At 46.1% G+C, this 27,520-nt stretch overlaps 1 protein-coding gene and 1 long non-coding RNA gene across 2 annotated transcripts; one reads left to right on the top strand and one right to left on the bottom strand.

Annotated features, from left to right (window-relative positions):
• Positions 1 to 1,188: 1,188 nt before the first annotated feature.
• LOC310746621 (long-chain fatty acid transport protein 2-like) lies at positions 1,189 to 27,038 on the bottom strand. The gene is made up of 10 exons (XM_083580570.1): positions 26,439 to 27,038; positions 19,944 to 20,153; positions 18,100 to 18,258; positions 15,945 to 16,069; positions 14,498 to 14,692; positions 10,452 to 10,542; positions 8,921 to 9,119; positions 7,246 to 7,343; positions 3,185 to 3,315; positions 1,189 to 2,288 (listed from the first exon to the last, which is right to left on the bottom strand). The coding sequence occupies exons 1-10, from the start codon at positions 26,914 to 26,916 to the stop codon at positions 2,112 to 2,114; spliced, it is 1,863 nt and encodes a 620-aa protein (XP_083436696.1). The 5' UTR covers positions 26,917 to 27,038; the 3' UTR covers positions 1,189 to 2,111.
• LOC310746729 lies at positions 20,217 to 23,568 on the top strand. Its single transcript, XR_014540780.1, has 3 exons — positions 20,217 to 20,295; positions 20,408 to 22,917; positions 23,443 to 23,568. It is a non-coding gene; the product is annotated as an uncharacterized lncRNA (long non-coding RNA).
• Positions 27,039 to 27,520: the final 482 nt, after the last annotated feature.

Genomic DNA, 27,520 nt, shown 5'->3' with positions numbered 1-27,520 from the left:
GTCAGTAAGTTAGCAAAGATGGCTGCCTCTCGTTTTATACTCCAATAAGCTTGGGAAGCAGGTTGCACTCACAAGGAGCAGCTGAGGGTCTGGGAACCTCTGGTGTTGTCAGGAACTGGGCAGAGGAGGAATAGTGGAGACCGCCTCCCCAGCCTGACCCTTCCAGAGAAGAAGTTCAGAATTAAAACAGGGGGTTGAGGGAGGCAGCAGCTCAGAGGCAGATGAGGGGGAAAGCTGGGAAATCATGGGGCAGCCAGAACAACCCCCAGCTGAAACATCATCAGAAGGCATTCCAGACCCTCCATCTCTCAGAATCCGGTGAGCTTTAAAAGTAGGATAGCAAAGAGCTCAAAGACAAAGGACACGTAGCAGCACCCGTAGAGAAGACAATGAGAATGACGAATGAGGAAGTGGGAGAGACGGGGGGGGGGCAGAGATTCACTCAGGACAATACCATTATCCAAGAGGCTGGGCTCTATAGCCTCTCTCTGCTGTAAAGATTGAAATAAAAAAAGAACGGTAAGAAACTTTCCCTTGTCTTTGTACTTTCCTGGGCAACCAGCCAGGAGCCGCTGACAGCATCCTGACATATGTGCAGGCCAAATGCTGCCCTCTGTGAACATTGCATATATGTACATCTGGTTATGGCTAGGTCAAGGGCTGTAGTGCAGTGGCAGAGCCTTACATACAGAAGGCCTCAGGTTTAATCCCCAGAATCTCCAGATATAGGGCTGTGAGAGACACCTGCCCGAAACCCTGGACAGCTCCTGCAGTCTGTGTATGGTAGGCAATACTGAGCTAGATGGACCAGTTGTCTGATTTGGTATAAAGCAGCTTCTGATCTGCTCCTTGCAAGCTCCAGCTCAGTGCAGCAGCCCCAGCTACAGCTCCTGTCATATGTACACCCCCAGAAAAAAAATCATCCAGTCCTCCTTTCAGTATATTCCTTCATCCCCCTGCCCTATCTTCCTAAAGGCCTCCAGCCTACGTTTTTACACCCATCCTATATCTATCTTGCTCTATCTACCGATGACTGGGTGTGGCTGAAATCCTCTGTGCACTGACTCAGAAGAATGCTCTGAGATGACAGTGGCCTTTTCCAGCATCTCTGGAAAACCATCACTTTTGGACCACATTCCAAGACCATGCCATGTCTGGAACCCTACTGAAATGAAGCACCGATCCTAGTTCTTTTGTTGTTCCAGATGCGCAATGATCTGGTCGTATCATTAATATTATTTATTAAATCCATTTGAAGATCACAAGGTGGTTCACAAAATAAAAATACAAAAGGAAAACACAAACTAATGAGAAGACAACGTGATGGTTCCTCCATGAGGTTCCAGCCTAGAAGCATGAAGACCACACTGTGCTTTCTGAGGCTGGTTCACCTGAATTTAAGTGGCAGCATTTAAATGTGTTGCCATCAATTGCGGCCAATTCCAGACTGTAGCTATTTTGTGGGTGGGATTCCATCCTATACCAGCAAATTGAGGTTGTGCAATTAAAGCAGATTTTATTATCTTGTGCAGCAAGCATGCTTCAAACAAACAAACACAAATCCCGAACTTTTGGTAAGGGAAGTGATAGGGAAATGCACTGGAAACTGCAGAATAGCAATTGTTTGTTGCGAATAGGGTGGGATTAATGCTCCGCAAACATATTGCCTGGAAGATCTCTGCAAATGACACACAGATATCTCCCTGCAACAAACACAAAAGTGGCAACTGGCGAAGATTGCTTCCTGCACAGGTTAACATTAATCCCTGGACCACATTTGTACATGTGTGCACAGCTACATGCAAATGTGTGATAACACGCAAAAAACATTCCAGTGGGTAGGGAGCAGAGGACCCCGGTGACAGCCTCATGTATGTAGTTTGCAATATATACATTGCAGAGCAAGTGTGTTGTGTGAACACAGAAGGACAAAGTCTACAGGGGAAAAGAAACCAGGCACTCCTTTAAAAAAAAAAAAGGTCCTCCAAACTAACTTGTGCAGGATTCTCAAGAATTCATGGAGATGCATGCATGCCCTTCCCAGACCAAAGTGTTCAGTGCTCTAGTTGTTCTTAGGTTTCCTGTGCTACTAAGGATAGCTAAAGAGGCGTTCACAGCTTCAGTTTCTTCTCTGCAATGGCACTGAAGATCTGCTGAGTCATTGGCACGTAACTTTTTTCCAAGTCATCTAGGAAGAAGAGAGGGTCCCTGATGATGACAGGGTCAAATCCTTCCTTCACCAGTTGACTTTTGAGCTGCTTAAAGGTGCCTGTGGTCTCCAGCATGTCCTGTGTGAAAAAGGGCACTGGGGTGAGTACAGAAGCATGAATGAAGCCCCACCTGTAATCATCTCAGGCAGGCAAGCAAGCCCTCATAAGAAGTAATGACTCTCTGACAGTTTTATGTTACGTTTATTTATAAAAAACACATCCAGAGCACGGCTTCTCGCCTGCTTGCATTGATGATAGTTGGTCAGTCTGAATCTCCGCCCCTTTCACAGCAGGAAGGACGTTAAATTCCAGCCCTTCCCCTCTTGCCCATCCGTTGTCCTCTGACCTTATCCATTCTCCCAGAATGGGGACTGAGAGGCTGGCCTTCCCCCTTCCACTCGACACACTCTCAGTCCTCTGCTTATCTGCTGATTGCCTAGCAACACTCTGGCTGCCTCCTAACTCTCCCGCTTCTTGAGAGCTAACAGGTAACAGGGTTTAGTGAGCAGGAAGAGGCAGCGGCAGAGAGAAATCCGGAATCAGAGGCAGAAGCAGAAGCAGGAGAGGAGGGAGGCCAAGAAGCAGAGATGGGACAGACTAGTGAAGAAGCATAGGTGTCTCCACCTCCTGCTGTGACCCGTTCCTTTCCTCACTAGTATCTCAGAACCAGGAGAGGCATGAAGTGGGAGGAGCAGAGACAGGCATGCAGGAGCAGTCTCATATTGCTTGCTGGAAGAGGAGGTGACATAGACAGCTGTGGGAAGGCAGGGACCTTCATTCTCCGCCACTGCCTCATGGAGGCAAGACCTACTGAAGAAGAGTTGGTGTGCTTATTAGGCCTGGCACTCCTGCGCAGATCCTGTTTTTTGTACCAAAGAGTTAACTTCACCTACCCCATGTGATTTACTGATGGCTCACTCCTGGCAGCTAACAACATTAATAATACAGAGTGATGCAACAGAGCAGCACCTTACCCGGATGCGAATGAAGCGAGGTATAGCATAGTTTGGCAAGCAGTCCTTGGCATGGGCATACACCTCCTTCCCATCAAAGGGCAGCCCATCCTTCAGGCATATGGATGCCATCCCAATCTTTCCTTCGTGTCCTGGAACAAACCAAAAAGAGGAATGTTTTAAGGGTGGAGCCACATGTTGCACACAAACGAGGATAAAAGACAGCCCCAATGGGGGCTTCTTCTAGGGGGGCTTCCAGATGTGACAGCATCTCCATCACAGCTGTTCTGTCTTAAATTAGAAGCGGAAGTAGAGCTCTGCTTCCAGAAAACTAACACTCTGTGGCCAAGTGTGCAGCCTTCATTTCCTCTGCCCCAAATGTTGGAGGGAGACAGTTTTCACTGGGACCATTCTTTGTGTGAGAAAGGGTGAAATACTATGTCTCCCTGCCCCCACTGCACTTCACACACACACACAATTATTTTTGTGTGCGGAGGGAGAAAAAGAAAGGATCCAAAGGCAGTGTTAAAAAAGAGGGCTAAAGTAGGGGCAGGGGGCCCTGTGGATCTCCATATGTTGTTGGGCTGCTGCTCCTGTCATCCCTGATCACTGGCCATGCTGACTGGGGCTGGTGGGTTGGAGTCCAATAGAATCTGGAGGGTAGCAGGTTCACCATCTCAGGATTAAAGCAGTAGAATTAATTCCTAGAGAGGAAATAGACAATAGAGAAGGAAATGGTTCTACTGCCATGCCTAGCCCTGACCTGGTAAATGTAGAGTCCTCAGAGGGTGAACTCCAAGGACTTTGAGGAGCACGCAGGGTCTCTTAGAACTAGCACTGAGGATCCCCTTGAGGGATCTTCTCAGGGAAGGCCTGCTGAAAAACCCTTGGTGGTATCAAAGGAAGAGTGGGAGCCACCACCACCCCAGTCCTCAAGAACACCAGCATTGAAAGATCTGGGTCTGAGGGAACATTTTTGCATACCTGGTGGACTTGTAAAAGGGTAAAAGTGTATTGGGAAATGATCCATAACAAACTGAAAAATATGTTTAAAAGTACTTCCCCCCCCCCAAGAAAAAAACCCCCAGAGTCCTTTCTGTTGGGGATAATTCAGACTGAAATTCCCAGGTGTCAAAAAAGGTTATTTATGTAGGCCACTACTGCGGCCCATGTTTCGTTAGCCCAAAAATGGAAAATGAGCAAAGTTCCAACTAAAAAAGAATGGCAACTTAAGTTGACAGAATATGCGCAGCTTGCAGACATAAAAAAGAAGAGAACAAGAAGAACATACATTTAGAGAAGACTGGAAAACTTTTACTGAATATATGGGAAATAACTGTGTACACCTGAAAACACTGGCAGCATTAAGATAAATTCAACAGTGTAAATAAGTTATGATGCATGTAATAATGGAATACTGAATGGTATAGTTTCTGTAAAATATGCAGGAATTTATGATATGTAAAATGAACCATGGAAAGAGAAGAAGGGAAGTCATTGGTATGTCAAGGATGTATAAATGAGTATTTTAAATCGTAAAACAGAAAATTTGTGTGTGTGTGTAAGATCCAGGTCTGTGGCTGAAGAGCAATGACGTAGCATGTGTGTGACATAAAAATTTGGGCACCCCTTCACCTCTCCGCTTCTGTTGTTTGTCGTTGTTGTGGTGTCTCGCTCCCCTAAATGCACCTCTGCTACAGACTCAGAGTCAACACACAGCTCATGAGTAAAGAGTCTCCTGAGCCTTTCAGTTGCTGGAAAAGCCACTTCTGCCCTTCGGAGGAGGTGAGGTTGCGGGCTTCACAGCCCCACCACGCATGAGGTGGGTGGAGGCCAGCCCCCACACGATTGGGGGGGATTGCGAGCCGTGTCACCCCCTGTTAGGCCAATCGGCTGGTTCAGGGGGCGTGGCCTGCCCTATAAAGGCAGGACGCGGCCGGGGATCTTCCTCTTTGACGCTCATCAGCTGTTTGATTTTCCCACCCTCCCACCCTATAAGGTTTTGTTCTTTGACCTTGCTATGGACCTTGGTTGGTTGCCATTGAGGGGCCTGGTAGGAATTTTTCCACTTGGCAAATTGGCACCAGCCACTTGGTTTTCGCCTACCTCGTAGCAACTGTCATAACTTTCCAGGTATTGGCGGCTAGGCATTGGTATATTTCTGTAGATGGAAGAGGGGAGGTAATGCCATCACCTGCCCCGCATATTGAAGGGTAGTCCGATAAAGGATTCCGGGGTGTGTGGCCCTGTCCGAAGCCTGGGGAGGTGAGGGCCTAAGGCACGCCCCCTATCGGTGACCCTGGGGGAGTTCCTAGTTGATGTGCCTCAGCAGGACTCCCTCTACTGTTGGTTAACCCTTCCCGGACTTCAAGCGGACGGGCTGAAGTCAGATATAGGCAGTTAGGACGAATGCCTAAGCCAATACCACTCATCACCTGTAACCAATAAAGCTGTGGCCTTTTTTAGCCCATTAACCTTAATAATTGTGTCGTGTGTCATTATTTCCACTTGGGGGGGACGGGAACTTGCCACGCAACAGCACAGGTCTCTGTCTCCTGATTCTAGTTCCTGCAGCTTGCCTGAACTCCCTGCGCTATTAGCCTTGGATTGTTGCCTGATGTTGCTTCTGGTTTATACCTTGGACCTTGGCTGACTCTCCATGCTTGACCTTGGTTTGTTTCCACTGTGCTCCATCTGCAACCCTGTCCCTGCTGGGGAGTGCTTTGCTATTTGATATCTTCTAGGACTGGGCACCCACTAGAGAGTGGCATAAGCCAGGAAATGGCTACAACAATCTATACAAGCCATAACCCACTAGAACAGCAGCATTACAGGCCATCTACACCTGGGGAAAATTGCACAGCTATTCTATGGAATTTTCTTATTTGTTTTTAAGTCAGATTTTCTGAGATTTGAAAGAAAAATGGAAGCTGGACAGGGAACAAACAAGAGGATGTTGTTGCAGGAAACTGCAATATAAAACTTATCACATTAAAAAAAAGTGCTTGTGTCCTGGTGTTTCACTTGTCACAACTAACTGCTCTAGACGTGCAACAGTTGCAGACATTTGTCCTGCACCTTGATGTGCAAATGGACCCTCCTTCAGCAGTACATAATAAAACATGTTAATGTTGCTTTGGGGAAATGAGCCACCATAGCCGCTAGAGGGCCGTGAAAATTCGTGTTGCAGGCTTCGTAGATTTCTCTACCCATGTGCTATCTGAAACCAAAGGGGCCCATTAGTTGCCAGTTGTGTATTTTTTCCAGCTTTCCTTCCCACTGTAGCTAGCAAAAAACATTTTACACATGTCAACAGAGACATGCCTTCCAGCTTCTCTTGCACTCTTTGCGCCACTGACAGTATTAATGTGGGACTAATAGAAACGGAGAAGGGCCATTAGGAAAAGGAAGAAGAAGTGGTATAGTTTGTGGCCAGGGCAGGTTTTCTGTTCGTGTTACAAGCTGATGCAATCTATCGATGTGAAAGTGTTGCATATTACATTCACTGTCTTGTATCTCTTCAGTGGAGAAGCAGCATATAAAAATAAAGCAGCATTTCGAAATAAACACTGTTGACCTAATGGATCTAACTATGATTCCTGCAGTGCAGAGGTTTGGACTAGATGACCGCTGGGGTTCTTTCCAACTCTGCGATTCTAAAACTCTGTTCAGCCCGTTCTGCAGATCCACCATAAGGAGAGAGAACGAAGTGCGGCTATTCCACAATGAATGCCCAGTGTGGAAGCATTGTGGGTGAAGGACATTTTTTCAGTGGAGGGGGAGCAGAGGCGAGCTGCCGGCCATACCTTCCGGGGCAGATAGGAGCTGGAGTTCAGTGACATTTGGGGCAGCATAGGTTCCCCACCTCTGGTTTAGACACCTTGCGCTCTATAGACCGTGGGACTCACAGGCACTTCAAACCATGACTGGAAATGGTGCCAGTGTCCAAAGATGGTGGGTACAATGGACTATCCTCAATACCTCTTCCCTTAGCCTGCTGCTGTGGAGCAGATCTCCTGATGCCACAGATGCTAACTCTGGCTGCCCAAAGTTGCATTTAAGAATGGCACTTCAGGACCCACCTGGCACCGGCACTCCATAGACACTGGCTTCCTGAACCGACTCCAGCGTTGCCAAGGTTGTCTCAACCTCCGTGGTGGCCACATTCTCCCCTTTCCAGCTGCAGAGAGAGGGGAACAGTTACCATTTGGGGAGAAGAGCATGCCTATTACGTTAAGAGCAACTACCACAGCATTTCTTTCCCGCTCTTGAGTGTTCAAAGTGCTTTGTGCACAATATTGTGCCATAATCTTTAAATCTGTGGAGGGTGGCAGGAAGGTGGGGGCAGAGTTGGCACACTCCTGTGTGCTCACCCCTCAATGTCTGTCCATTTAAGCCCCATAATAAAACAGCGGAATAAACCAAAGCAGGCACACATCCCTGCTTCTTCCTACACCTTCTGCTAGCTCAGAGTCAGCAAGAGAGCAAGCAGCAACAGCGAGAAGGAGGAAGAATAGGACCAGGTAGTGGGGTAGGAGAGCTGGGGTGGGGGTGGGGAATTCACATCCAGCAACCAATGTGCCCCTTTGGTTTCAGATACGACATGGGCAGATGAGTCAAAAATCCAGGACCCAAATTTCCACAGCCCTCTTGTGGCTGCGGAGGCTCATTTACCAGAACTGATGTATTTAATGTTGACTCTGGAAGTTTATACTTGATTTGGACCAAACTAAATCTCCTGGTGTGTATTTTGCTAATGCTAAATACATTACTTCTGGTAACCAAGCCACCATAGTTGCTAGAGGGCTGTGAAAATTTGTGTCCCAGGCATTTTAGATTTGTCTACCCATGTACTATCTGAAACCAAAGGAGTGCATTGGTTGCCAGATGTGAAATATATTGGCATTCTTTTCAGCTCTCCTACCCCACTAAGGAGGCTCCCAGGATCAACAGTGGGGCTTTCACATGAGGTGTGGCCCTCAGCAACAATCTGACAGTGTTCATTGCAGATCAGAACCAGAAACCCATGCTTTCTGGGCATGGGTTTGAGTGATTTTGCCTTTGCCATGTCATTTCCCCCTGGAAAACCCACTCTTTAGTAATAAATCGGAACAAACAGCAATCGTGGAAAATCCAGTTGCATTTGGTGCTAAAGATCGAGTTTCCATAAGGAGTGGAAGGGGGCAGAAGTGGGGCAAACGGAGGCAAGGACAAACCCTGAAAATCTAATTGTGGGTCTGTTTGCACCGACAGCCAGATCTCCTGTTGTTTTCCCCTCAACCATTTGCTTTGAGGGCTGCCGGGTATATTGCAAAGCAAAGGGGCAGTGAGACCGCAGCCATGCAGAAATTTCCATCTATGAATATAAATGAGCAAATGCAAATTTCATGCAGGCTTGTGTCAGGGGCCTGTCCCCGAGACATTTCAGTACTACCCCTGCTTCTAAATATACCTTGCATAAATTTGCACTGTGTTATATGCTATACCTGGCATAATGCCAACAACAGATATACCGTATTTTTCCGTGTATAAGACTAGGGGTTTTTAACCAAAAAATTGGGTTTAAAATTGGGGCTCGTCTCATACACGGGTAGTGCTGAGGGGTGTTTTCTTAATTTGGAGTCCCCCCCCAAAAGGGGGCATCTTAGACATGGGGGCGTCTTATACACAGAAAAATACGGTGTATATCATCTGAAACTGCAACCTCGGCAGACCAAGTGCAGCAGATCCCACCCCACCTGGAGAGGTGGGACTCACCGGAAAGTGTCTCCTACCCGGTCCTGAAAATATAGAAAGCCATCATGGTCTTGCATCAGGAGGTCACCACTGTTGAAGTAGCAGTCTCCTTTGGTAAAAACATCATGGAGAATCTTCTTCTCCGACTTCTGTCGGTCTCCTGCGTAGCCAGAGAATGGGGTATGGCTAGTGATCTTGGCCACCAGTAATCCTGTCTCGCCTTGGAAGGGAAGGAAGGAGAACCTTTGTAATTCTGTTCTATTTCCCCATGCCCCATAACAAATCAACACAGTGGTGAAATTGACTGGATCAGACTACTCTAAATAATTTCACTCATAAAGGACAATGTTTTTAGAGTACAGGAGCTGAATGGAAAAGGTAGCTTTGCATGCCTTCCCCTTGAAGTTTACCCCTCACGGAGCTATCATTCCCAGCATCCCCCAACTAACTACAATACCCAGAATTATTTTAGGGAAAGAATGCATTTTGAATGTTCTTTAAAAGTATAGTGCATACACAAAAGTGCTTTTACCCCTTTGGAACATTACTGGTCTTAAAATAAACTGGATAGTTCCTTAAAAAGAACAAAACTCTTTAAATCTTCATTTGTTTCTGAGTTGGTTCAGAATATTATTATTAATTTATATATAATTTATTTATACCCCACCCATCTAGCTGGTTTTCCCCAGCCACTCTGGGCGGCTCCCAGCAGAATATTAAAAACACGATAAAACATCAAACATTGAAAACTTCCCTAAACAGGGCTGCCTTCAGATTTCTTCTAAAAGTCAGATAGTTGTTTATTTCCTTGACATCTGATGGGAGGGCATTCCACAGGGCAGGTGCCACTACCAAGAAGGCTCTCTGCCTGGTTCTCTGTAACCTTACTTCTCGCAGCGAGGGAACCACCAGAAGACCCTTGAAGAAGGACCTCAGTGTCCAGGCTGAGCGCTAAGTGTGGAGACATTCCTTCAGGTATACTGGGCTGAAGCCGTTTAGGGCATTAAAAGTCAGCACCAACACTTTGAATTGTGTTCGGAAACATACTGGGAGCCAATGTAGGTCTTTCAGGACCGGTGTTATATGGCCTCAGCAGCCACTCCCAGTCACCAGTCTAGCTGCTTCATTCTGGATTAATTGTAGTTTCCGGATCACTTTCAAAAGTATCCCCACGTATTTTATATTTAATCATTTATAATTCACCTTGAGTTCTCTTGGGAAAAAGACATTCCAGAAATTCTATAGACAATTTAAAAAAAAAAAATTCCTGTAATGCGCCTAAGAGTTTTGTGGACTGCGCAATTCATATGTAAAATTAGTGCTTGTATGTGATGCTGGACCCAAACACACACGCATGCTGAAGTGAGAAACCAAAATTCTGAAGTCAAGAATGCTGAGAGATGTTAGGAGACCCCATACAGAGCTACAGTTCTCAGCACCCTTGCAAAACCACAGTTCCCGCGATTCTTTGGGAGCAAGCCATGGCTTTTAAAGTGGCATAAGAGTGCTTTAAACCTATGGTGTGGATGTAAATGTACGCTTGTTTTATTACCTGTGGCCACTGGGATGCAATATCCTTTCTCATCTCTCACCGGCTCATCCTGGTCAACATTATATTGAATCAGTTCGAATTTTGCCAGTTTCTGAAGGGGAACAGATAGAAAGGAAAGCATGAGATGATAAGGTGTAAATTCAAGGCAAGCATGTTATAACACCAGGATCATAAAGCATTTTATGGAACCATAGAACTACAAGAAGGGACCCAAAGGGTCATTGAGTCCAACGCCCTGGAACCACAGCTAGGATCATTGACCTCAAGCAAAGATAACCAGTGGCCCCCAGGCCAGAGCCAGGTCCTTGGCACCTGGACTGTGGCTTCTCCTCCTTGGCACTGCTGCTCTCCTCAGCACTGCCCCTGGAAAGCGAGGGTTGCACAGATCTGGACAGAGACACCTCGAGCTCCTTCGACCAGCAACACCAACATCCCCCAAAGAGTGCGGTAGGAGAGCTTAGTTTGTGTCCTGCGCTTTTTAGACTTGTCTACCCATGAACTTTCTGAAAGCAAAAGGGCATATTGGTTGCCAGATGTGAAACACCGTACTTTCCCATGTATAAGACTTTTCGTTCTGTAAAATAAGGTGTAAAAACGGGGTGTGTCTTATACACCGATAGTGCATAGGGGGGATGAGTGATTGGTTGCAGCCGCGTGCTGCAGCTTGTCAGTGGCAATTTGGTGGGTGATTGGTGGCTGCGGCAAGGGCTGCTTTGGATTGGCTGGTGCTGAGTGATTTTCTGGGTTAGTGATTTACTGCATTCCCCACCCACAAAAAAACTCCACAACTCTGGTCAATCCTCCCCCATTTTCTTAATTTTGAGTCCCCCAAAATAGTGTCTTATACACAGGGGCATGTCATACACAGAAAAATATGGTATGTTGGCATTAATTTCTGTAACCAAGAGGCCAGAGGGAGAGTAACTGCTTCTGCTAAACTGGGCAAAGGTGCGCTCAACATCTCTGGCCGGTGTTGGGTAAAGCTGCGTTTTCTGCCCTTCTCTCAAAAACATCCCTCAAGATGCCACCTGGGAAAGCTCTTGGAACTTTCTACAAGCCTACGTCACTTTAGCTATCATGGCTCCCCTCCCCTAGGAATTCTGGGAATTGTAGTTTGGTGAGAGTGCTGGGGATTATTCGTGAAGAGGAACCTAGTCGCATGCCACCACTCACAGAACTACAGTTCCCCGAGTTCCTCTTGGGAGGGGTGATTATTAAACTAAGTCACCTTATGCACATTTATTTGCTTTTCAATCGAGGTAATAAATCACTGTAAGGTTTTCAATTGAAAATAGTTCAAAGTTCAGGACTGAACGGATTAACTTTACACAGTTATATAAAGCTTGTGGGTGTCAGCAGATTTTTCATTTTGTTGACCTGGACTTTGGAACCTGCTCTTTGATTTTAGTTTATCTGAGCGGGCGCTCCAGCAAAATGTTGCAACATGAAGTTTAGGACTCCAGCCAGCCATGCCCTTTTTCAGGGCATTCCATTCCATTCCCTCTCCCTGTTGGTTTCTCCCCACTCCACTCTCAAAAACAACCTGTCATAATTCTCTGCCCGAAGAGTATGCAGAGCCCTCTTTCCCCAAAAAAAACGTTTCCTTTTTTTTGTACTTCTACAAACCTTGGAGTTCCTGGGAACCTGCTGATACATCTTCCTTGTTTGTGTGAGTACTTGTTTGTGTGAGTACTGCTACTTTGGCTTCAGAAGGAACCACACTTAGAAAATTGAGTTTACTATTACTACAGCCGTACCTTGGAAGTTGAACAGAATCCGTTCCGGAATGGAAACCAAGGCGCGACTTCCGATTGGCTGCAGGAAGCTCCAATCAGAAGCTGTGGAAGCCCCATTGGATATTCGCCTTCCAGAAATAGTTCGCAAACCAGAACAGTCACTTCTGGATTTGCGTCGTTTGGGAGCCAAAATGTTCGAGAACTAAGCTGTTTGAAAACCAAGGTACGACTGTGTAGACAAGTAGGATCCGCAACAAAATGTTGCAGCACGGGTTGCTCCCTGTTCAGGATTCCAGTCACTGTGCTCCATTTCCTCAAGATAGTGACATCTTCCCTCTTCTATGTGGGGGGTGACATTTTAGCAACATAACCAATGGCATTGGCAGCCTGAACATCAGCAATAGAGGGAATTATGATAGCAGCATTTACAATACATGATATAATGTAATAGAGAAAAGAGTTCGCTAACTTTGCGGCTGTCTTGCATTATCTCCCCCCACCCTCGATCCATCCATATTGAATTGGCTGGCATTTTCCTGTTGCTAAATTCATATACAGTGGTACCTCTGGTTGCGAACGGGATCCGTTCCGGAGGCCCATTCGCAACATTAATAGAACGCAATCCGCAGCGGCGCGTCTGCACACATGCAGGTTGTGATTCACCACTTCTGTGCATGCACGTGACATCATTTTGCGCGTCTGCACATGCACGAGTGGCGAAACCTGGAACTAACCCTTTCTGGTACTCCCGAGTCGCTGCAGGACGCAACCTGAAAAAACATGTCATGAAGCAAACATAACATGAAGTATGACTGTATTAATTGGAAATATTTTCTGGCACACTTTGAAACGCTTTATTGTGAAATGTGCTTGATCAAAAAAAAAAAAAAAAAAACACTTAGAAGTCTCAGGTGCCAAAACATGATTTAGCAACATCATGATGCAGGGCCAAGTTTGGCTCAATGGTTATTTTCCTCTCTCCACAGCTGTCATTATCAATGGTCGGGAATAGGGCCAGGTGATATATCAATATATTGTCCAAAACTGGTTTGAAGTCCATATTGTGATATTGGCTTTGTAATTTTTGACCTGACAATATATTATTATTATTTATTGAAGTTATATACCACCCTACACCCGGGGGTGTCAGGGCAGTTCACAGAATAAAATCAAGTTATAAAACAACAAAATACCTAATAAAAATAAAAACAGCAACCCAATAACACCCCCCCCAAAAAAAAACACAAATTGTGTGTGTGTGTGTGCTATGCAAAAATCACAAGGTGGGCAAAACAGTGAAGCCAGCCAATGCCTCTCCTGATTCCTACAGCCCCTATTAACTCTGTTAACTCAACTCTCCCCCACCTCACGCAGGAGGCAGCGAATCACAAGACCAGGTGCCAGCAAAAATCACAATGAAGGCAAAACCGTGAAGCAAATGCCTCTACATAGTTCCATCCTTATTTCGGACATTGTGATATATCGGTATATCGCTATTTGTTTAGCTGTTGATATATAACAATGTTGAAAACCAGCTATCGCTCTGCCCTAGTCAGGAATCCAGTCCAATATCTGGAGAATACCACTTTGGTTATTCCTAGACTATAGTGCCAAAGTCTACACAGAAAAGGTGGCTATTGAAGAGAGAACTGAAGGCAGCATTAAGAGACCAGAAGATGAGGTGTGCAATTAGAGTGGAGTGTTTGGGGATGTTTAACTGGGACCTTGGAATTCTATAATACATTCTTTGTCTAGCTCCTTCCCTTTGATCTTACCGCCTTGGGTGACCCTGTTGCGAGTACGAGATTCCCAACGGCTTCGCTCACAAGGGTCATAGGAATGTGCAAACCCGCTCACCGTCACAAGGTGATGATCCAGCGAGTGAGACAAAGAATGACCCAAGATGTCCTCAACGGCAGAACAGGCAGGTGATAACAAGCGGTATGTTACAACGGCTGTGAAGGCGGATGAAAGCTGCAGCAGATAGGATCTACCGGTTCATCGTGACTACTCATGCCATCGGAACAGAGCCCTATTGCAAAGACTGTGTGTTGATCAGCGTGCACTGATCTACACACATAAAACAAATTCACGCACAGGCGTCTTCCAAAAACCCAACCCAACACTGTGGAAGGACGTGTGGGTCCAGAACTGGCCTCCACAGTCACTTATGGACTCACTGTTAAAACTGTGTTTATGGAAGACAATCCTACTCTGCTACAAGCGATCGCCAAAGAAGAAGATAAGACATTATTTATTTAGACATACGTGATCAACACACCCTGGAAATTCCTGCTTAGCCCTCATTACCTTGTGGAGGAAGTTTGTCTTTCCCATGGCTCCAACCTTCCCGATGTAGTTAATAAATCCAACATTCCCCTCTGTGGCACCATAGAATTCGTGGATATGGATAGGTTTGAATCGACGCAGGAACTCCTTCCAGACTTCCACACGCATGCCATTACCTATTGCCAGTCGCACGCAGTGGTCTCGGTCACGGTCCGTCTACAAAGAAACACATTGAGGTGATCACTGTGGTTATAAGCTGTATGGATAGCCATTTCACTGGCGATGAGTAGGAATTGCTCCAAGTGGTTACACTAACGAACTTTCACAAAAAGAACGCCTTGTCGTGCCCTGTAAGTTTCTGACTAGATTGCTGCAGCGTGGGGCTGCCTAGGAAGACGGTTCAGAAACTTCAGCCGGTTCAAAAGATACAACGGAGAGGCTGCAACTTGTGGAGAATAGGACAAAGGGCTCAACCACACTTTTGACTGAGCCGTAGTTTGATCATATTGTGTACCGGTTAATTGCCCCGGGTCAGAGAGCTTTTCTCACTGCTCCGTGGTGGTGCCTTGAGAAAATCCGATCCTACCCACTGAATTTCATTAGATGTGCAGAAAATCTGAAGAGAGGTTTTGCTTAACCGAGCTTCAATTCACCAGATAAGATTCAATTATTATTATTTTTTGCAAAGCACGGCTGCAGAACAACAAAAAAATCTCTCCATCCAACCTGGAGAAATTAATTGGTGCACAATATGATCAAAATATGGGTCAAGCAAAAGTGGATGAGTCCAAGCTGTATCTTGCGGGTACCTAAAGAGCTTCCCTATTCCACTCCAGTCTATCCTATCTTATTCAGATTATTTGATTTACATCACACACCCTCATCACACATGATTTTGGGGCAATTCACAACAATTTGAAACACAAGACACAGTAAAACAAAGGTGGAAACTAGACACATATTAAAAAAAGCTGCAAAAATGCTTTTTAAAAAAAGTTTTCAAAAATATATTGAATTTGCCATAAGCTCACCATTGCCATCTAGCGTCATATTTGTATCGTGCACTCAAAATGCACTTAAAAGTTAGATTTGCAGCTGTATAGCAGAGTCCAAAATAAACTTTAAATTACAATCATCCTCCATTATTATTATTATTAATTGAATTTATATACTGCCCTATACCCAGAGGTCCATGAAACCTTTCGGTCTCAATAGCTTTGTAATTCAATGCAGAAATATCACATCAACTGACACTTTCTGCAGGGTTTTGGCTCACCAAAAACTAAGCATGGCAACTGACTGACACATCCAAACCGAGAAGCATTGAACTCCCTGCTTTCTGCAGCATCAGGTGTACGGCAGGTGGGCATGCACCCACCTGCTGTAAGGGATTCAGTACTGAGCAGGAGAACCCATTTTGCTTCTTGGCAACATTTACCCTCCCCCCCCCAACCTGTCTCTCATTTACCTTTGGTGCATTACAGAGGTAGCGCATCATTTCTCCAACATATTGGATCACAGTGACGCCGTATCGCCTGCAGTCGTCCCAGAAATGGGTAACAGAAAACTTTGACCTCAAGGCAATTGTGCATCCTGTTTGGGGAGGGGGGGAGAAAGAAAGAAAGTGATTCTGCTTTCATTACTGTTTGGACCTGCAAAAGTTTTATAAGACAGTTGTGCTGCTTTGGTTCCAGTATATGCACTTCTCTTGTAACTTCCTGCTGAAGTCCTTCAACTTTTCATACCACAAATATTTGGGGCAGAGGAGAGGTTGTCCCAGTTTGCTGCCCTAGACAGCAATAATATGGCAGCATTGGGGAAATGTCACAAAGCAACCAAAAAAGCAGAATAAATCCACTAGTGCACTAATATCGCGTAGAGAACACGATGTGGAATGCACCTGCAATAAAACAGTGCCCTGCATTCACATTCCCCTATTTCAGCACTCCGCTCGGACATTTCTGACAATGTGGTTCAGAAGCTAACAGTACAAGATTCAGTGCTGACCCCAAAACTTTGTTTCGTTTCGCAATATATTTGTTTCAAGAAAATAAGAGTGGTGGGAGAGGAGCGCAGGCTTTGCAGCCAATAGTGTATCTCTGCACCCAGCACACACGTCATGGCTAAATTAAATTCTCACATTTCAGATTTCCATTCGTCCGGAATTTCCCAGACATAGCCGGAATACTGCAGTCTGGGCAAAAATCTCAAAAATGTCCAGGAAAATCCATACGTATGGCAACCCATGCCTGCAGTGTCGTTTTGGGTGATTTTCCTAAAAATTCATTTCATTTTTTTTTTCCTCCCAAAAAAGTTGAACAATTTTTGTGTCCAGATCTTCAATTTTAGAAACATGGCAACCCTAGCAACCTGTATTTGTGCTGCGTTGTCTATTTCTACAAGCACAGGAACTGGATCAGGCCTGTGACCCATCTAGTCCAGCATCCTGTTCTCACAGTGGCCAACCAAATGCCTCAAGGGGGAACCCACAAAAGGAGCTGCGCACAACAGGACTCTCCCTTCATACAGGAGGACAATCCTGAAGCCATTTTGACTCTCCCAAATTGACCTCAAATATTTATCTGCAAGGAGGAAGGAAATGGGAAAAGCTTTCTAACTGTCTTTGGACTGTAGGAGCTTACACCTCTCTGTAAATACAGTCTGGCAAGTATCTGTTAAGCTGAGCACACTGTCAATAGGAGTAAGAGATTCAGGAACTATGTATTTACCATCTCAAAGGAATGGCCAGGCTACCCAGGAAATGCAATCAGATAAGGCATTATCAGGTATCCTGACAGACAGGAGAGAAGCAACACGTTCTAATTTCTGCTGGGGACCACCTCTTTCTGTGATGAATGTATGATGTTTTGGGGGGTGGTCTTGAGCTACAGGGTAGGCAATTTCAAATGTCTGTATAAGAGCTTGCACACCAATGTTCTGGGTTCCTCTCCTCCCTCCCTGCGTGGGGGAGTGGGGGACCCTGTTGTTTATTAAAGATCAGGCTTCCTAGCTGCTTTGCTTCTCAATATTCTCTGGTTGGCTTCTGTTATTTTCTCCTACCGATAGAGAACCTACTTAAAGACTCTGTATTGGCTCTTCAATACCCCATAAGGAAGAAAGGAGCAGTTTTTCTTATAACAGTAGCCACCCAAGTTGGCTCTTGTGAGAGTGAATTCCAAAGTTTAACTATGCACTGAGCGATTAAGTGCTTTCTTTTATCTGCCCTGAATCTTCCAACATTCAGCTTCGTTGCGTGTCTACGAGTTCTAGCATTATGAGAGAGGGATAAAACCTTTTCTTTATCCCCTTTCTGCATGCCAAGCAGAGAGGTCAATCCCTCCTGCAGCAGCACACTACATTTCTATGCTGAATGCGAAAGGACGGGGGGTGCCCATCTGTTACTTGCCTGCATAGAAATTATCACCAATTAGTAACAGGCAAGTGCCTATATGTGCAATGATGGATTTTGCAGAATCATAGGACTGTAGAGTTGGAAGGGATCCTGAGGATCATATGATCCATATTCATAGACTGAGGATCTGAGTGCAGATTCTGACCTCCCCCCACAAAAAAACCTTATGCACCCATTCATGCCAGCTCACTGAAAAACATTCTGTACATACCAACCTCCAGGCACCCTCCTGTCCCAAGAAGAAGGGCAGCTGAGTGGTACATCGGCAGCGGGAGGTAGATGATATCCTTAGGAGTGACCCCGCACATGCGAAACATATGGGACACTTTGAGCAGCTTCGACTGGGTGATGATAGCCGCTTTCGGCAGCCCTTGAGGCAGGCAGAAATTAAAAAGAAGGAAGATGATCCGAAATGACTCCATCAAGCGAGAAACAACAATTTGCAGGGGTCATATTTCTTTCTGTCCCTGTCCCCCCAATATAACGTTATCCACATTCTCAACCACAAAATAGCAAAGGGCAGACACAGAAAAGGAATTCTTTTTCTACCAGCTTTTAGATCCGCCTATAGCCTATTTTGTTGTCTTGTCTTGTCTTGACTATCAATAGGACTTGGACAGCCCCACCCTTTGACAGAGTCTATTTTATTCCATGTACAGTGCCGGATTTAGGGTGGTGCAGGCGCTTCCCACACAGAGGGCGCCAAGCCGGGGGGGAGGGGCACACAAAATTGAGAGGATCCATAATTGAGAAGATCCATTTGGGGGTGTCAATTTTGGGCTCGCACAGGGCACCATATTATGAAAGATTATCAAAGTCCACTGCTGCCGGACTTTGGACCTGATGTGCACTGGCGGAAGAGGAGGGCGGGGGGAGCGCACCACCCCCGGCAGTGCGATCCGGTGGTGTGCCATCGTGGCTGGATCCCCCCCCCCACGCTGGGTGCCACGCCCCCACAGGCGGCACACCACACCCCCAGGATGCGCACCAGGCCCCTGAGATGTGTGCCAGCCATGCCCCCGCCTGCTCTCTGCTCCCCGGTGCTGGAGCATGAAGCTCCGCCACTGCTGATGTGACCTGATGAGATCTTGCGCTGTCTCAATCCTGAGTCAACATAAATTTGGTCCGGGACCTGAGACTGGTCGGAGTGGTTCCACGGGAATAAAGCACAACATCCCTGATTGTGTACGCTGTCTATTGCAATTCCGCCTTTATGTGATAGCAGAAGTGTCGTGACTGGGGGAGTGCCAGGAGCCCTTCTTCTGCAAATGCCCCTAGTCACAGTCTTCCCCGCTGTTGTGAAATGGATTGCATATGCTAAGTCTTTCTAAATTTGCATTGACACAGATAAATGAGCTATGGGGATTTTATGCAGCTCTGTGTGCTCTTTTGCCCTCTTTATAGATGTTGTGCCATTGGCCAGCCTACTGGTGACGGTCTCACGGCCAAAACGGCCTGACACTTGCATGGCAATGGAGGCTGTGTGGACTGAATCAGAGATACCATATTGGCCCAAATATAAGCAACACCCGAATATAAGCCACACCCGAATATAAGCCACACCTTTAAAATTCAAGGGGGGGAGGGGAAAAAGACAATACCCGAATACAAGCCACTCCCTTAAAATTCTGCAGGCAGTCACACCTGTTCTGTTTTACTGTATGTCTGTTTAAGCAGTGATACCGTAAAAGCCCATTTTTTGTAAGGTCGCAAATTTAAGCTGCGCTTGAACTTTTCACGGTCAGAATTTGGAAAAATAAGTGCAGCTTATATTCGGGCCAATACGGTATATCTAAAGTTGTTTTACACATGCCTGGCAGTGGCTCTCTGAGGTCTCAGGCAGGGATCTACACTGAGATCCACTTTGGGCTGGATCAAAGTGATGTGCATCCTCTTGATGGTTGAGCTATGGCCCCTCCTGAATGGGCAAACCCCATCCGTCCTCAAAAGTGCCCAGAAGGAGGGCAGATGGGAAACAAGATATTTCCAGGCACGCAAGCCAAGTTTCCCCTCCCCTTGCTCCCTCCCCCACCTCTTTGACGTTCTCCTCCTCACCTGTGGTCCCAGAGGTGTAAATATACAGGGATGATGACTGAGGGGTCACTTTGGCTCTGAAGGAAATGGGCACAGGCTCGGCTGAGCTGGACTGGATCTGCCCCAGCAAAGCTTCCACGCCCTCGGTTGGGGAGTCTTCGCTCAGGAAGAAAACCCGGACTCCTTCTTTCTTTAGAGTAGGAAGGACATCCTCAATGGCGGCCTTGAAATCTTCAAGAGAGCATGAAAAGAGGTGAGATTGGCCCTTGATTGGCCCTTGATTCTGAAAATCCTGCTAGACAGTAAGGCAGCCTGCCCAGAATCTGCAATAAAGAATGGTTTTGTTTGCTTATGAATAACCAGAATTGCAGTTGTATACCAGACAGTAGCATTTGGGACAGGAGTGTGCATTAGTTTTGGAACCCATTTGGTTTAATTTTCATTTGTTGCTATGAGTGATGAAAGGATACTTCAGTATTTTTCAGCAACAAAAAGTACCCATTTGTTCTTGCTCAGATTTAAATGCTTTCATGGGATGGGCCGATTTTTATTCTCCAGTAGCAGCCTTAGAGGAGATGATGGTGATGCTGCTGCTAATTATTATTTGCAGAATGAACTGGACCACCTTTCGCGATGTTTTGGACTACGACTCCCATCGTTCTTGGCCGTTCTGGCTGGGTTTAATGGAAGTCCAAGCCTGGGTACACATTACTGCTTACTCCAGCTCCAACACACAATCCCACCACTGGTGTTTGAAGCCCAGAGCACATGACATTGGCTACAATCCATTGGTTTCCTGTAGCTTCTTGAGAAATACCCCTGTTTGAGGCAGTATCCCTCAAACTAACTTCCATCCGATTTGAAATTGGAAGGTGTGGCTAAGCTGAGGTGTGTACATCCAGGCAGCTATTGAGCATGTGCAGATGCACTGGAGTTCAGCACAGGGAAACAATTCAGGTAATGAGCCTCAGGTGATAACACCCTCACCCCCTTCTCTGGTGTGTGAACAGCAACATACAAAAGCTACATGAAAATGCACCAGTAGTGGCGGTGGAATGATTTTCCTGCATTTCAAACCACTAATGTGTACATAGCCCAAGGATTCTAGAGGGCACCAGGTTGGGGAAAGGCTGTCTTGGACGCTATGTTGCCAGAGGGAACTCAATTTTTTAAACTGGTGGTCCCAGCTGGAATTGTCTTGTGGGGGTCAGCTTTTAATTCTTTTATTACAGGGATGCCCTGGAACAATGCAACCATTTCGAGAGAGACAGAGCAGCAGCTGTCAGGAGCAGCCACCGAAATACCTCTGCCAGCGGAACCGCAGCAACAAAAATCTGCTTAGTCAGGGAAGGATTCAATGAACACAAGTGCAATAATGAAACCAGTGCACAGCTAACAAATGGATTTCCCTGTTCCTGGGCACTAAAAGTGTGTTTCTTTTTAAAAAGTGGAATTCATTGGGATGAGAGGCAGAGTATTTTTGGTTGTGTACACATTATATATTTAATATATAATTTTAAATCACCCGCCCCCAAAGAATTCTCCTAACTGTAGTTCACCTTTCACAGAGTTACAATTTCCATCAACCCTTAACCAACTACAGTGCCCTGAATTCTTTGAAGGGGGAGATGTGTGTCAAATGTGCTTTAAAGGTATAGTGTTTATGCAGCCTGAATCCACCTAAATTTCCAGGTATCTGCTAGAATCCCCCTGACAAAATATTGACAGTCTGGAGGCACCCTTAAAAAATCATGTTTGTTTGTGTGTGTGTGTTTTTAAAAGGATGCTGTACAAATATATAATTTGCTAACACCTGAGGGAGCGGCAAGGCAAATGTAATATCAGATAGGGAGGAGCGAGGCAAAGTGGAAGAGTAATTCAACTTTCACCTTCAAAAGGCTGTACATGTGTCATTTGAGAAGTGAAAGCAAGGGGAAAACAGTGCTTAGGGCACAGCAGAAAAACCTGCACCCACTCCTGTTGAAAATATGTATTATTTATTTCTTAAATTTGCATCCTGCCTTTCCATCAAACAGATGTGCAAGGCTGTGCCTGTTTTCAGGTCCGCCTATGATTGTGTAACCTTTGGTGTAGTTTTTGGCACGTACAAATTCAGAATATTTGAGGTTACCGCATGGTCACCGGTCAAACTGGTTTTGCAGATGTTCCTAGGAAAATGGGGAACTACCCCACAGAACTGTGGCTGCAACTGCTAATATAAATGTCTGCCTTTTATTGGATAATGCCTAGGATACTCAAAACAGATTCTCTACCATCGCTCCCCGTCCCAACTGTTTTCAAAACAGAAAGATTAAGTGCATGAAAAGATGGGAGGAAGGGGTGCTTATTCATATATCTCTGCACAACTGTGAATTTTGCCCGTAAAAAGAAAAAGACCGATGAATGAAATAGCCCAGACCAGCTTATACTGTATTATGGTATAGTTATTTTCCATCTCAGGGGAGCAGCTGCATTTAGGAACTAGGGCTCTTTTGCACAAATCCAAAGATGTGAGTTCATAAGAATATAAGAAGAGTCCTTGTTCTAGCTCCTGCTGAGAGCACAATGACAGAGACTCCTTCCTGAGAGGAAGGAAGGGCTCTTTATTGACGCCAAGAAGACTAACAAGCTCAGCAACAGGGAATGAGTCAGAGCGGTTGCTATGCTCAGGCTAGATGGAAACAAAAGCGAGGCTAGCCAGGCTGGTAGCAAGATCCAAGAGTCCAAGATCAGGGCTTGGAGTTCAGAAAAGCTGTCCCAACAGATTGGGATGCCACCTGCCAAACCTTTAAAGACAAGGCCAAGCAAACGTAGCTGTGAGAGTCTCATGCCTGGCGAGATGATTCAGGGAGGATGCATCAGCTCCCAGTGGTGGAAGCACTTCCAGGGCCTGAGCAAACAGGCTGAACCCTCCCATTCGGATCCTGGTTCCTCCACCCCAGCAGTGGGCTGGCACCTTCCGTGGATTCCATTGCTGTGTTCTGCTCCCTGGGAGGTGATACGGAAGGGGGGGGCATGCCTTCCTTCACCTTTCCGCTGGTCACCAGAGGGTCCGAGGCGATGACCTCAAGGGCACCCAGCCCTACATCAACCCCTCAGCCCCCACACCGTTACACAAGCACCACACTCTACCCCAAGCCCCGTAAATAAAGTGCCTTTCCCTTTGCTACATGGGCGAAATAAGCCCAAACTCTTAAGCCTCTTTCTCGCTCTATCTTTACTGTGGGTTGACCGTATGAAGCTGTATCCCCCATTCGTTTCAATGGCTGCGTTCTACCCAATCAGAACCATGCATTCGCTTTGCAGAGCTAGCTCCTGCACGCCTCATTTAACCTCTTGACAAGCTGCTGACGGCTCCCCACTGGGAGAACAATGGAACCAAAACTTGTGAACTCGTAAAAGTGTCAAATCTTGCTCCTGTCTCCCGCTGAGCTCATTTTTCCTCCGCAGGGACCCGCGGACTTAGTCCGACGAGCTGGGTGGCAGAGCAACCTCGCACCCAGATTTTACCGTAACAGAGGGAAGAGAGAAGATGGGGTCCTGCATCTGCAGCTAGGGCAGCCACCTCCAAGAGACAGAAGTACAGTGGTATCTTGGTTTAAGAACAGCTTGGTTTATGAACAACTTGGACTAAGAACACTGCAAATGTAGAAGCACGCTTAAGCGTTTCTGGTACAGATCTTGCTGGAAGCGAAATAGGGAGGAGGATTCTGATTAGATCAGGATGTGTGCAAGAGCAGCTCTGTGAATATGCTTGCAAATAAAGTTTAATTGAACTGATAACCAAATCCCCGTGCTTGCTGGACTGTTGGCTGCTAACGATCATTATATTCTGAGCCTGTTAATGCCTCAGAACTCATGGCATTTTATTTTTATTTTATTTGCTGCTTTCATATCCCACCTTTACTCCAAAGAGTTCCAGGTGGTGTACGGGTTTCTTCCCCTTTCCTCAATTAATCCCACAAACAACCCTGTAAGGTAAGTCAGGCTGAGAGGCAGTGACTGGCTCAAGGTCGCTCAGTGAGCTTCATGGTGGAGTGGGGACTTGAACTCTGGTTTCCCAGGCCCTAGTCCAGCACTCTAACCACTACACCATGCTGGCTGTCCTATTGGGTCAGGCCAATAGCCAATTTGGCCCAGTGTCCTGCTGTCTCGGTGGCCAGCTAAAGCTCAAGAAGAAGGACCTGAACACAATGGCAGTCTCCCCACTTGTGATTCCTAGCAGAGGCCGACTGCCTCCGACAGTAAGAAGGAGAACATAGGCATCATGACTAGGAGTCCCTGAAAACAGAGGGAACCAGCTACCCCTTCCCGCCCCCATGCACTCTCCCTGCCTCCCCTGACCTTGTTATCAAGCTATTGATGTTGAGTCAGGATTAGTGTGCTGGTCTAAAGGGGGAGAGTCTCTTCCTCTCTGCTTCAGAGAAACAATTGTTTGTACACAAGAGTGTTTACTTTGGCTCTGGTGCCATGGATTAAAATCTCACCTGGTCCAGATTCATTGACCTGGGGAGAGTCAGACACTCTTAACATCCAGGCATCATTTGTAAGATACCATTTTATTCCGGAAAAAAAGTGTGATACCCTATCATTTGGACTTTCTTCTTGTTACATATTAGACAGGCAGGTCTTTGTTGTCTTATCGGCGCCAAATGAAGACCTTCCTCTTTCTAGAAGCCTTCCAAATTATCCCAGCCTGCATCCGTATTGGATCGATTTAAATTGTGGGTTCCCTCTCCCCCCTGAAATGGTTCTTTAACGTTTGTACTGTTTTTTAGATATGGAATGTTTCGTAATTTCTTTCTTTTTTAACCTTCATTTTTTATTTGTTGCATAATGGCATATTTTATTATAACCCGCTTTGGCCCTTTGTGGGGAAAAGCAGGTGGGAAATCAAATCAATCCATAATAACACTGACACAGCTTGCCTAGTTGTTGTTGCAAAGGGGCAATTCAGGTGGGAATGGCAAAGCACCCTCAATTTTGCCTGGCCAGTTACACTGATGTCATCACAGAAACCACTGGAGTCGATAATGTAATATTACTCCCACTGGATATCCATTCGTTCTCTCTTCCCTCCTTTCCTTTCCCTCAAACATCAGCAGCTATTGCTGTTATTTTCTTCTTGGAACACTGCTTCACTAAACTAACCCGTTTTTGGGAGGTCACACTGAAGGCAGTCCAACAAGGAAAACACACACCCTGCGTGGTGAAGACTCAGAGATGCTTTGCTTTCTTTTAGGGCTAAAGCAACTGAAATAATGACTACTTACTCAAGGAATGCTTTCTCCAGCTCTTTTCCCTTTGCACTCTGCCTAATTTCTCTCATACACCCATACTCAAAGAAAGATTGTTACTTCTACTAGCTGAGAAAAATTTATTTCTTTTCAACTTAAGAGATTTATTATCCCATACCCTCCAACATTTTTCCGATGAAAATAGGGACATCCTATTCCATATCCTCCAACATTCCTCCGATGAAAATAGGAACGTCATAAGAGAAAGCGGGATATTCCAGGATCAAATCAGAAACCAGGATGGCTTCTGTAAATCCAGGACTGTCCCTGGAAAATAGGGACACTTGGACGTTCTGTTATCCATGTGCCAAAATGCCAAACAACAGTGCTTCAAAGAGGAAGAAAATGGCTTTTAAAGTAAAGCTTTTCCTTTAATAAAAAAAAAGGTAATGGAAGCCATGCCACAGTCAGGGAAAGGTAAAACTATTAGCCAATAGCAACTGAAAGTTTGCATCAAGAGCAATGCCTCACTTGAACAGGCAAAGATCCTGCATTCTCCAAACTACAGCGAAGTAACTAAATCCCTAAACCTTGATCTGGGGAGGGGAAGGTGTCCAGAGCTGGCCACTGGCTAATAAGACAGTGGATTCATCAACAAAGGGTGTGATCTCAAAGTAAGCCATACTCAGAGTAGATCCACTTAAACGAATGGCCACTTAAACAAATATGCCATTTTCCCAATCAAGCTTTGCATTTGTGTTAGGTGCAACCCAGAATCCCCCTTCTCTTTTCCCTTGGAGAAGGCGAACTCTGAGGGATGCCTGCATTTAGAACTCTGCTGGGCATTAACTCTGCTGATCAGACTTGCTAAAGCACCTGAGTGGAGATCAGTAGTCAAAGTTCAAGCGCTTGTCCACAATGTGGATTTGCGCCAGCCTGTCTCCTCATTAATGTCAGGGCATCTGATTGACATCACTGTCTCAGACCTCCCCTCCTTTAAATGTAGTTGTTGTTTTCTTCCCTTGGAAAGTCTGAAACTGCTCAGGTGCAGAGGAGCTCAGACAACACAGAGATTGTGCTATTTTGTCAGGGATGGAAAAAGACATATCAAACCTCTTTTAAAACCGGGGGGGGGGGACAGTTCAAGAGAATTCCCCAATATTCTTTCCATTGTGACTATATGGCCTGACAAGTGCAGCACAAACAGGCTTTCAGTTGCCCCCTTGGGTGTAAATGCACAAGGGGTACCTTTACCTTTACCTTCACCTTTTTAACTCACCTGGAGTTGTCAGTAGCACTGTGGTCTTGCAGGAGCTGAGGGCATGCAAGAGAGACTTGGCTCGGATGTTATAGTTGATACACGCCATGACACTGCCAATCTTCTCCAGTCCCATCCAGACCCAGAGATAGGCAGGGACGTTCTTGAGGAAAACAGCCACCGTTTCCCCTTCTTTCAGCCCCACGTGGTCCCGGAGCACTCTGGCCAGCTGACTGCTACGCCTGTCGATATCTCGGTATGAATAGGTTTCGTCTCCAAAGAGGACCAGGGGCTTCTCTGGGTGCTTCTGGACTTTGGCCAAGAAGAAGTCCAGTAAGGTGATGGGAGGTTTGCGGCTGAGACACCTGTGGCATTTGTATCCTGTTCGAAGGACGGTGAAGAAGAAAACCAAGTCCAGCCAAAGGTAGGGGAAGAAAACATTCCCCAGGAGGAGCAGAAGGATCAGGAGCCCTATCGCAATTGTGTAGAAGTCCAGCATGGCTGGGATCTCACCTCAAAAGACCCAGGGCCCGGCAAGCCGCAGGCACACACTAGCTCCTACAGCCTCCGTCTGAGCCGTGCTGAATGGAAGGCAAAAGCGTATTGAGCAACAAGTGAATGAGACGAGGTTTCCAACCCTCCCCTCCCATCTGTCCCTGCAGGCTGTTTCGAGAAAGCTCTTGGCTCTGAGACAGAAAACTTTAACTTGCACAAGATAGCTCTTGAGAGCCCCCACCCTTTGCCGCCTCCCTCCCCTATCTGCAACACTGGCATTCGCTTGCAGCTGGAGGCAGGTCCCAAGCACAGTTCTGAGTCTTCCTCGCGACATGACCCCAGTCCACTCTAAGAGAGGCAAAGTTCACATTTCAAAAGCGCTGGAGGAAACTGGCAATTGCCTGAGCTGCTTGCTTTTGCTTTTTTTTTTTAATGAAAAGGCCTTGCAGAATAGATTATTTCCGCTGTCCCAAAAAGCAGCCTTGCTGAGGAGAAAAGGAACAGGAACAGAAGGAAGCTCTTTGGAAGCTTGGCAGCTCCATGCCTAGAGGAGTTCAGATCCACCAGGGCATGAGCAAGTTGTGTGTCCATCTCTCTGCATTTCTGTG

Source organism: Podarcis filfolensis (assembly GCF_964270895.1).
Source record: "Podarcis filfolensis genome assembly, chromosome: 13".
Taxonomy (NCBI): domain Eukaryota; kingdom Metazoa; phylum Chordata; class Lepidosauria; order Squamata; family Lacertidae; genus Podarcis; species Podarcis filfolensis.
Note: the sequence above shows the minus strand (reverse complement) of the source record. Positions and strands in the feature narration are given on the sequence as shown.